At 53.3% G+C, this 11,717-nt stretch overlaps 2 protein-coding genes across 2 annotated transcripts; one reads left to right on the top strand and one right to left on the bottom strand.

Annotated features, from left to right (window-relative positions):
• Positions 1 to 119: 119 nt before the first annotated feature.
• Positions 120 to 1,173, top strand: LOC131890886 (uncharacterized). Its single transcript, XM_059240334.1, has one exon. It carries the CDS (start codon positions 388 to 390, stop codon positions 988 to 990), a length of 603 nt encoding a protein of 200 aa, XP_059096317.1. The 5' UTR covers positions 120 to 387; the 3' UTR covers positions 991 to 1,173.
• On the bottom strand, positions 1,055 to 9,260 carry LOC131890876 (uncharacterized; the record flags this gene model as incomplete). Its single annotated transcript, XM_059240323.1, is given in 7 exon segments — positions 1,055 to 2,588; positions 2,703 to 5,196; positions 5,343 to 6,383; positions 6,500 to 7,226; positions 7,329 to 8,023; positions 8,095 to 8,260; positions 8,332 to 9,260. Coding segments are annotated over 7 exon segments (6,963 nt in total), but the record flags the coding sequence as incomplete, so codon positions are not given.
• Positions 9,261 to 11,717: the final 2,457 nt, after the last annotated feature.

Here is an 11,717-nt window from a genome sequence, read left to right as displayed (position 1 = left end):
GCTGCCGCAGGCTTGCGCCGCGGCCTAGGCGCCCCCTGGCCCTTGCAACCGAGAGGTTAGGTTAGGTCAGGTTAGGTTAGGTCAGGAATGATTTCAAAATGGCAACACTGACTCTCTGGATGTTGACAGTTTATGTGCTTATGTACTCGGTTTAGAAACTCCGTGTAACGTCCATAGTAGATCGAACTTGGCAAACCGAAACAAACCATTAAAATTGTCGACCTCGCCCGCAAGCCGGATTGCGATTTGACCAACTATATGAATCGAACAACAATTGGGAACGATTGAGTATTATTTCGCCGTGTCGGTTCTCAATCCGGGTGGGCTGGCTTGAACGTCAACACCACTCCCATCCATCCATCAATCCATCATCAATCCAGAAGCACCATGGTGGTGGACTTGGACGTGATCGAGAAGCGCTGTGAACGCCTCGAAACACTCGTGTTTGGCGGCTCACCCGCCCCCAGCCGACAGGACACACAACCCCCGACCTTGGGACCCAGCTCGGCCTCGCCGGTCTCCGGTGAGCCCGAGACGGGCAGTGCCTTGGGCCGTCTCTCAACTCTGATGGCAGTCAGTGGCTCGTCCGTGGGCTCGCGGGACCGCATCCAGCCCCTCCTTCGACGGCTGCCCGAGTTAGAGACCTATCTGGCACCTTCATTCTTGGACGAGGAGGCCCACTTGAGTGCGGCCGTCAAGGCCGACCTCGTGTTGGCCCACCAAGGCCAGCTACGCACCGCCGCCCACACCTGGGAGCGCCTCCGCTCAGCTCGCGCCAGTCTGGATGCCAGTGGGCCCATGGCCGAGCGTTTAGATCCCTTACAGACCCGGTTGCGGCGGGTCACGCTCCAGCATCTGGCCCAGGACGAAGGGGCCACCGAGGTGGAGCGGCGCACTTGGGACGCCATTGCTGATTATAATCGCTTGATGGGCACGTTGTCCGAGAACTTTTGCCTCTACGACCGGACCGTCAGTCAGCGTTTGGAATGATGACTTGGTCGCACGATTGGCCAATCATGATGCCTGCTGGTAGTCGGACACACACACGTACGGATTCTCTCGTATACTGATCTGTATTTGAACTTTTGCTTCTTCCTCTGTCAATTATCGATATCTTTTAAATCTAGAGATGAATGGAAACAGACATCAAAAATAGATATTTATATATATATATATTTATGTGTGTGTGTGTGTGTGTGTGTGGGCGAGTGGAGGAGTGAAGCGATGAGATGATGAAGGTTTCCCTGGTGGTTGACGACTCAGGGCCAGGAGTTGTCAAGGCCGGAGCGATGGAATCGCATAGACAGCTCACCCCATCCTCGAGGTGAAAACGAACGAGCCTGAGATTGGGAGGTCGAGGCCATTAGATGGAGCTCGCACGGATGACCCGGTAGTGGGGCAATGCTCGCACATTTCACGTTCACTCTATTCATATCTGGGGTGTGAAAATGCCGAACCAAGGACCGAACCTGGGGCGGGGGTTGTCGGACGATTGGAGTCCCTCAACACCACGAAACGATTGGTTTGAGGTTTGTACTTTTACAGAGGAAAATCGTGCGCCTTCTTCGGGCACCTACGGCGAGAACCACTGGTAAGGACATGACAAAATGGGCCAAGGGGGATCCCCAAACCCGTCGGGCACGGAGTAAACCACTGTAACTCTGGAAGCCCCGTCCTTCAAAAGCGATTGTTGTACGATGACGATGACGACCCGTAACGACTTTTGTGGGATCCACTCCCACGGTGATGGTGGCCATGGTGATAGTCTCTTTCATTGCCTGGGGAGCCTCGGTAATCGCGGTCACGCGAATCATAATCGCGATTGCGATCCCGACGATCTCGCGTGCTGCTGTAATATCCTTTACAGCCATACGAGGCGTCGACCTTTGATTCGGACGAGGACGAAGAAGGATGACCTCGACGCGACGACCTTCCTAGCGGCTCCTCTTTCCCGTTAGGAGGCGGGGGATGAGGCGGGTTGTAGCTGGTAAAAGAAGAGGGCGCGGCACCACTCTGCGACGAATAACCCACATTCATCCCCGGACTCTGGTTTTCCCTGGGATCGAAGTAAGGAAGAGGCGGTGGGGGCGGAGGCGGCCCTCCCGAACCATGATGGTTATTCGTGGTTGGGGGCGGATGAGGGGGTCCCCCGGGGTAAGGTCGTACGGGAAGGATTCCGGTGTTGGGTTTGGGATAGTGAGGCACGTTAGACAGCGGCAAGGGTAAAGCCAGCGAAGAAGGAAGAGGAGGGGGAGGCGGTGGATACGGATTCCCTGGAGGATAGCCGGCATAGGGCGTGGGATTGGTGGGGAAGTTCGTGGGCAATCGACTGACGGCAGGGATGTGTGGCCCTGGATGTAACATGGAGGCATGGTCGTCGTGAGACAAAACCCCGCTACTGTTCTTGAACGACTCTTCAGTAGTGGGCGTGGAGTCGCCTTCGTTTTCGGTGTTGGACTCGTCATCCACCATGAGACCGAATTCTTTCTTCAAGCGCTCGGTTAGGTTTTCTCGCTTCGGTTCCGGAATACTGACGACAGGCAGCACGGGAGGTGGAGCAATGGATTCAGGTAGCAATGCATTTTGTACTGCAAGTAGAAGACGGATTTGGACATGTACAATGATGATGAGCAGATGAGCCGATGGTAAACAAAAAAAAAACAAAAGCATGGACGACTATCTAAATTGGGGACACTTCTTACCTTTTAACTTGCACTCTTTCTGAGCTCGCTCTAGTTTTTCAAGCTTCTCGAAGAGTGGCAAGGCATTTAGAGTGGGTGGAGGGTTGAGATTTAGAGATTGCTCGTCCAAGGTAGGCGTTCCAGGTCCATCTTCTTGGGGATCACCTGAAATGAGTTCCGGTCCTGGCTTGAGACGAGACAATTCGCCCAATGTAGCTGGATCTCCAAAGGACGTTAATCTGGACTCAGACTGGCCTATCGACAAAGGTACGGTAGAGGGGTAAGGTAAAGATGCACCGGAAGACGAACACGAGATGGAACCCCCCACTCCTGCAGCTACGATCGGCAAAGTAGTCCCTTTTCCCGCCACTGTAGTCGCCATGGGTAAGGGCGAAGAGGCCACCTTGGCACTCGGGCTCGGAGAGTTGTCCTCGATCTTCCGTCTACGTTTGTAGTCGGCCAAGGAAACACGGCGCTTCTCTTTGGGCTTTGTCAGTGCCGTTTGGAGAAGCTGAGGAAGAGGAAGAGGAGCAGGAGGAGGAGGAGGTTCTTTGGGTTCCAGGGTGTCCACCGATGGGGTGCTGTTAGGAGTGCTGACAATGGGCTCTTCGCTTGGAAACAAATTGGACGGAGATTCTTCAACTACTTTCGCTTCAGGCACTGCTTCTGGTTTAGGAGTTGTTGCGTCCAATTCAGAAACGAGTGACTGGGCAATTGATTCATTCTCGTGTCCTTGTTTCATTGGGACTTCGTCGTCATTTGGTTCTGAAAGTTCGGCTTTGATTTCGTTGGGCGCAGAATGCGGGTCATTAATGACAGGTAAAGACTTTTTCATTTCTGGTGAATTGACGACCAGAGAGGACGAGAGTTCAGATTTAAAGGAGAGCTCAGATTTGGAGGAGGGCTCCGGCGATTCTGCCTTGATTTCAGACACTGATGTAGGTGGGGTGGAGGTTTCCATGAGATTGGCTTCCCGTTCTCGCTTGGCTGCTTCGATTTGAGCCTCGAGCGCCTCCAAGGACACGTTAGGCTTGAAGAACGATTTAAATACATCACTGGGAGAAGGCGGTTTGATCGGGTCGCTTTTGTGGACTTCCTCGGGCTGGCTGTTCCTCCTCTTCTTGGATGGGGAACGACATTTGACCGACACTTTGGCTGACTGACGAAAGCTTTTTCGAGCCGATTCGCCTCGAGCGTTCGACGTGCAAGGCGGTAGAGAAAACTCCATGGCACAATTGCCACTCTCATCGTTCAGTTCCAGTTTGGTCACCTCGGGTCTCGAGATTGGGACATCCTTGGGCTCGTCTTTTGCAGGATGGTCAAAGTATCTCTCATTCTTGAAAGTTACATGCTTGTTTTCCCCTTCGTGTTCCTCGACGTCGGCTTCGGCTTCGGCTTCGGCTTCCTCCTCCTCTTCTTCTTGCTCTTGCTGTTCTTGACGTCGTTTTACTCCTTCCTCGTCACTCGCATGATGGTCAACAATCGTATCCGAGCCCAACATATCTTGCATGGCCTTGTCAAGTACGGCTTCCAAAACCAAGTTGTTCAACAGTTTCTTCTTCAGACTGCTGGGACCGTAAGGCGTTTTCGAATCCGTGTGATCTAGTACTTGAGAGGGGTTCTCTTCGCCTTCGGGTACGGATTCCTCCTCCACTTTCATGGTCTCAGGAGCCTCTTGCTCAGAGTTGGGGCTTTCCTGGTCATTTTTGTAGTTCTCTAAACGACGCTTCTTCAACGGAGTTACGTAGTCATTGACTGTCTCATTTGGACTTTCGCCATCCCCACCATTTTGGATGGGGACAAAACTGGTGTGTTCCAGTGACTGATGTCTTGCTTGTTGCTGTTGCTGTTGTTGTTGCGGTTGCTGCTGCTGCTGCTGTTGCTGTTGCTGACGGCGATGGTGGTTGTTTTCGTCTTCTTCGGTTTGGTCCTCAGATATAGCTTGCCTCAGCCAACGCTTTTTGGCCGAACAAACGGATTTGTTGGGACTTTGAGGCGCCGTGGCTCTCAATAAATGAGTAGCAATCCCAGGGGGACTTCGGCTTCCTTTGAGATAACTGGCAGACACGTCGTCATCCTCGCCACCGGCCAATTCCGACTCATGCTGCCAATCTGACATGAGCATCTTTTTGGTCTTCGGGAACCGAAAGGGTCCGTTTGGACTTTCAGCAGTGTTAGGCGTTGACTCGTTGTTGCTCAAGCCTTCCGTTTCGGACAGGGCGGACTGAGAGCCACCCGAGAGAAGACGGGAACGCCTTCTCTGCGGGGTGTTTGAGCCACTCTTCCTTGCCTTCTTTCTGGCAACCCGACGAGTTTCTGACTTGGCCTCATCGGCAGAGGATGCGTCCAAAGCCGAATCCGTATTATTTTGCGTCTTGGATGACTGGCTTCGGCGTCTCTTCATGGGTCCCAGGGGTCGTTGCTCTTCTACGGTTAGGTCCTTCTTGCGTTGTTCAGCCTTTTCCATTTGTTCAATAGCCTTCATGATCATCTCCATTTTTCGCTCCTCTCTCGACTAGAATCCAAATACAATGCATTATTATCGTAATGGATGAAATCGTGGTTAATTGCATACGAAGGACTACTACCACATTCGTTCTCGTTCGAAAAACTCCATCCGAAAGAAGCAACGCTTTACTATTTACGATTACTACACCTTACCTTGGCCTTATTTCTCAATGAGCTTGAAGCATCGTAGTTGATCGTGTTCACACCCACAATGAGGCCACTATTGTCAGGTAGCCCAAGTTTTCCTGGACTGGGTTTGCCTTTGGACGGGGAGAGGCTGGACTGCGAATCGTAACCTTTGCTTAACCTACGTTCTCGATGGTGGCCCAATTCGTCCAAAGGTTTCTCACTCTCTTCTTGCTCTTCTTTCATCTCTTTCCCATTAAACAGGTTGTTACTCTCCTCGGCTTGGGACGAGGGCGAATCGAGGCCTTCGTCCGAGTGGTCAGAATGAACCACATACGGGGATTTCGTGGCCACTTTCTGACTAGTTTTCCTCAAAGTGGGCTTGGAAGGGCCCTGATTCTTCTTCGATGGAGCAGAAGTAGAGGAAGCGCCGGCATTGGCCACCTTCTTCTTGATAGAGGAAATCCCTGGAGCTGCAAGTGATGAGCCCGTGTGTGATCGAGAGCTAGCCGTGGGCGCACCCGCCGTGGAAAGCAAAGGCGAAGCAGCAGCACCAGCGGCTACAGAGAAGTTCAGCGGTTTGACTCCCAAGGTCTTTCGATTTCCAGTCAAGCCCCCCGACAACGGGGCCTGACCCCCTTCATTGATGGAGAGTGATCCATTGGGCTTCTTGATTTCCCTCAGATCCGCGTTGATGGAAGGGAGAGGAGCCGATGGGCTGTGATTGGTCACACTGTGCTCCACTTCCGGGAGAAGAATCTCTTGATTTTTTTCAATGGGTTTCGTGCTGACAATGAAGATGTGGAGAGATCCTCGGTCCAACACATGTTTCAATTGAGCATTCGGATTGGGGGAACGTCGACAGAATCGACTGTCATTGCCGTAGGTTTTTCCATCCAAGCAAATCTCGAGAGAGTCTCCTAGCTTGTGCGAAAAAACATATGGCGAGTCTGGATGGGCATGCGTCTTGCTTTTAGTTGGCGACCGGTATTGGCTCTTCAGCATCAGCTTCCCTCTGCACTCAATCACAGGCGTGTTCGCAGTCATGTTGGCGTATGCAGTCAAGATCTGAAATGAATCATGATGAGGAAATTGATTGATGTGCCTGCCAACAACGATCATTGCCGTTACATTGGTATCATGGCTATGACTATACCCAATATTGTGGTACTGTCTTTTCCTACCTTGACTCCATTTCCTTTCAGAGACACGTTACATTTGACTGGTCCTCCGATGGCACTGCTACGTAAATCACTCGTCACTTTGGCTCCTTGGAGCCGAGCCCTTAGTTCTGGAGAATAGTGATTGGTGACCGCTTCCTCATAATGATCGATCCATGAGCGAAGGTGCTGATTCGCTTCGAGCTCAGGCTCTAGTAGATCTTCTTCATCCTCCTCGTCGTTGTCGTCGTCTTCGGGAGGAATGTCTTCTTGGCCAAGAATGGACAAGGGAGGCTGGACAATCGAGGTGGACTTCCTTCGACCGCTTAGCCTTCGAATGCCGGATGAGCCTTTCTTGGAATCCTTATCAATGGGCTTCCGCTTTCGATATTGCTTCTTGCTTTTATTTGCCGACACTAATCTTGTGTCCGCTTTGGGAATAGGATTCAGTACGCCTTTGCCGGGGGTCCACTTGGCTTTCCTTTTGGTCACTTTAGCTCCGATCTCGGGCTTCTTGTCCGCCACCTTGGACTTTGCGCGCAGTCCCTTGAGCGCAGATCGAGCGCCCAATGATAATCGCGATCCGCCTTCTTCACTCGAACTAGAATTGTTGAAAATCTCGTTTTTCCGACGAGCCTGAAGAGTCTTAGCCCGTTTCCTATCCACAGGTCGGGGCTTGCAAATTTCGCAGAGATACTCGTCGGGGATATTGTTCCGATCCAAACCCATACACACCACATGTTGCCATACTCTGGAATAAAATTCAAAAATACATTTCACGAGAGCCCATAAGCCATGAGCATAAATAAAATGTCTGTTCTGCCATGTAAGCCATGACAAGGCGTGTACTCACAGGCATTTGTCGCAACAGATCATGTAGCCATCGTCATGAAGAAAATCACAAATACATCTGGTGATAGAATCATCTTGATCCTTGCTCGTCTTATTCAAACTCTCATTGAGAGCGTCACCCTCCACCACTTCCTCGGCCTCCTCGTCTTCGTCGTCATCATCCTCGTCGTCATCATCCTCGTTTTCTCCTTCAGGGGCCGTTTCTGTCTCCTCACCCTCGCCCTCACTCCCGCCCCTTGGACTGAGCTGACTTCCGGAGTGCGTGTCCTCCTCATCCGCAACGTCTTTCTCTAACGGGTGAGGAACCCCCGCATTGGGGGCGGTGGGGCGTTCTTCCTTGGTGGCAGCTTGGGCCGCGGCGGCCTGAACCGCAGCGGCAGCCGCAACCAAAGGGGCCATGGGCCCCACGCCCGCTTCTTCGATGGATACTGTATTGGCTTGCTCGAGGGCAGTCCCCGAAAGAGGGCTGGGACTCACGTTAGCCGCCACGCCCAGATCAAGTGCTGCAGTGGGCGGTAGGATGGGAGATTTTCCGACGACCATGGCATGGGTAGCGCTAAGGTTGGGGTCCGAGGCAATGCCAAACGTGTTGAAAGACGAGGGACTGTCCGCGTTACCAGATAGAGTTGTGGGACTCTGGGGCGGGGTAGGAGGTGGACGAGACGCGTAGTTATGGTCCTGGAGAGCCGGATTGAGCTGAAACAAGGTGGTCGTTTTAAGGGAGATGAAATGAACGCCTTGGGTTCATGAGGTCGGTCAATGCTTACCTGTCTAGAAGCCATAATCTTCCCGCCAACAATTGAAGTGGCCTGAGGTGCCCGAGCGGACCTGGGGGAGTACGTCATTTGAACTTGATGATGGGAGGGGAAGCCCACTGTCCGCCGTCCCTTGGCGTTGTGGGTCAGAACTTCGTGTTTATCACTCATGTCCAAGCTGCAACAAAGAAAGTAAATCTAAAATCATTTTCCCTTCTCAAATCCAAAACCAGCTCAAAACTGCCTCACCCTTTGTCCAAGTCATGGCGCCGATGGACCCTCTGCAGGAGATGCCGTTGGGGCTGCTGGAGGGTAGGGTGGAGCGATGGAGGAGGCGGATGCGATTGGGTTTTCAGATGCGGGGGGTGTTGGGATGGATGCGAGGGCTGCAGGTGAGGCATTCGCACCGGCGGCTGAAGATTGGATGGGGGCTGAGGCAGATGACTCCGAGGAGCCGTGCCCGCCAAGCCACTACCCGCGAAAGCGCTGGGAGGCATCAAGCTGACCGGGTTGGTGGGGAGAATGCCGGTCACCGAGGCCCCCGATTGCGAAGTGGAGGGGGGATAGAATCCGGGCGTTGGGGTCTTGGGTAACATGGCAGCCAACGTGTTGGAATTCATGATCAGCTTGGGCGCGGTTTTAAAGGTCCCCCCTCGGGCGTGAGGGCGGGCAGGTACGAGATTAATGGGTGTCTGCGGCAACGGTACGGGCGATTGGGGCAGACGAGGCCGATTCAGATTTGAGGCTGAACTCATGAGTAAGGCGGACTGGCGCACTGGCGATTGAGGCAAGGCCGGGGTGTGACCCGGAGGCAAACGAATCATTCGCATTCGACCATCACCCGGACCAGGCCCGCCTGACGAAACCGGACCCACCACCGTCGTTACGCCCCCCAGCGAAACGGGATGCAAGGCCAAGCTGTTGGGCGTGCTAACCGGGGGAGGATGGTGTTGCACAATGTGGTGATGAGGGTGCGACAGGGGCGGGTGGGCTGACGAGGGGGAAGAGGCCGGCGGCCGCTCCAAGGCCAAAGACAATAAGGCAGCCCCGGCCAAACTGGCGTTGGAGGCGTGGGATCCCACGGTGAGGCGGGGGGCCGAATCCAGTCCCTTGCCACCCCCCACCAACGGTCCCACCCCACGAAGCGACTCATGGCCGCTGAGGGCTAAGGGGGACGAAGCCGACACGGATGCGGGCAAAGCATGAGCGGGCGAGCCGCCTTTGACGGTTGAGCCGGCCGTAGCCGCCGGCCCACTGTGATTGGCCTTGACCAACATGAAAGGGAAACGCGGCCGAGGAGGGCACGCACGGCTCAGGTCCAAGCGGCGGGTTCACGGAAGTAATGCGGCTCCACAGACGATCGGCAGCGACCCGCGCACGTCATAGTACGCGTGCGAAACGAGGGGGCGGGGCGACTAGCGAAAAGGGCGGGCGGGCGGGGGAGGCCGATACCAGCCGCCAGCGCAAAAAACCGCTTGAAGGGCCCCTTACGCGGTCAAATGAGTATCTCCACCCGCCAGCCAATCCAACTGAGACCAGACTAAACACGGCCACGCCCACATCCAAACTGTCCCAACCCGAGCTGTGGCTGGCCGTGGCTAGACCCGCTACACTGTCCAACGGGTGTCCCAGGCTCGGGAACCGCGGGATCGTTGGTCGGAGTCTGGGTCAGACCCCCCAGACGACCAAAGGCAGGGAGGGTTCTAGGACGTTCGTCAATCTCGTCCGCCCATCAGCCACGGGTTCAGAAGCCGTAGTGATCTAGTGCCAGTGCGGGCTGACAATCGACTGACACTCAATACGGATGGCGTGGGCTTGGACCAATGGAGTGCTGGCTCAACCCGTGGTCCGTTTAGAGGCCTTGAGTTCGGCGGGGAATTTCAGACGATGTTCAGTTTCTTTCCTTCCACTTGGAGAGTGGATCTGATGGCTGAATGCTGATTGCTGATGGCTGATGGCTCCAGAGCTTCACAGAGCTTCACAGATCTTTCCTTCGTTCGTTCGTTTCGTTCGTTCTTTCGTTCCTCTGTGGTATGCTGCCTTTCTTTGGCGGCCTAGCCTTCTTCTCTGCCTTGCCCCATTCACTCACTCACTCACTCACTCACTCACTCAGTCATCCTCTTCCCAACAGGCGGCATGGGCTGTGTTGGCCTGCTTAAATTCATGGGCCACCCAACTCAGCCAGTCGTCAGTCCAATCAAAACTTCCATTCACGGCCTCATCCAACAGCAGCCATTCCAGCCAGCCATTCCAGCCACCCAGCCAATCCAGCCAGCCAGCCGAATGAAAACCCTAACAATGTTGGCTGGAGCCCACTCACGGCCCTCTCGATTTGGTCGTGCTCGTGCCCGGCTGGTGTGACTGGCCTTCAACCCAGGCCAACTGCCTAGCCAGCCTGAGCAATTTCTAGCCAAGGTAATAATAATAGCCACCTCCTGCCTCACCAGCCAAATGGCTGGACAGCCCTTTCGTCAGTCAATCCTATCAGGATCCGCGGGGGCGGTCAGGCCATGACCGCAGAAGTTTTGTACACACAGCGTCAGCCCAAAGCTGGACAATGCCTAGCCCCGCCAATTCAGCCAGACCTCTGGACCAGCCAGACGAGCACTGGCGACTGACTTGGGCTAGCCTGACTCGGCCCAACTCGCGGATCAGAATGACTGCGTAAAAATGCTGCACTGGCCCAAAGGTGAGCCTGCCCTCATGTTCTGAAGGATCACTCGCCCTACTAGCCTAAGGAACCGAGATCGAGAGCTAGCCCAAGGGGACTGAGGCATGCACTGGGGTCACCAATCACTCGACCACGATCGTTGCCAGTCAGGTAGTTACCCAGAGACATGCTGATGGCCACATTGCGCATAACTGGCACTGTCAAAAGTAGAATTTATCCGGATTTCATTTTGGTGATGATTATTATTACTATTATTGTGTCCTTTATCGATCAAGATAGATATGCCATGAAAAAAAGCTATAGATCAGTACTTTCCCACAGTAGAATTCCCCGATCAAAATGAGGTTAGGTCAATTTCTACCGGATGAATCAATATTTCTTCTGTCAGCCAGAACAAAATTCATGTAATATGAAATTACCAAGAAAATTGCGTGGTTACAGCTTGTGGTTATCTCTTTAGATTCTAACCGTACGTTGACAATAAGAAATTTAGGCATAGAGATTCATCATCTATTCGTAGGTAGAAGTGATTGATCTAGCAGCTGACAGTGCTTAACAAGTCTCAATGGTCTCACATATCCTGATTCTGGCCACTGAATCTAGCAAGCCTGTAAGAGAAGGCACCTGCCTACCCAATTGGCCAGAGGCAAGGGTTGCTTGTGTGTGACTGCCCATTGTCAATCCAGCCTAAATGTCTGAAAACAAAGAACTTAACCTTTCAGAACCTTTTCAGAAATCGATCGACGAAAAGGTCCCGGGACTCCGATGCCAGATTCCAGAGTGGATGCAGGGTCAAGCAACTTTGTCCTTTAAGTCCAGTTCGAAATGTAGATGCCTACTCTTGGGTTTCTGAATAATTGTGTTTTCATAAAGTGGTTCCAATCGATGGAGCCGCGTGTAAATTACGGATGGGACATTGGAATACCAGAAAATCCCCTAGCCATGAGCAGCTCCTAGGAGGCTT

Source organism: Tigriopus californicus, chromosome 2, assembly GCF_007210705.1.
Source record: "Tigriopus californicus strain San Diego chromosome 2, Tcal_SD_v2.1, whole genome shotgun sequence".
NCBI lineage: Eukaryota > Metazoa > Arthropoda > Copepoda > Harpacticoida > Harpacticidae > Tigriopus > Tigriopus californicus.
This window is presented reverse-complemented; position numbering and strand designations above follow the sequence as displayed.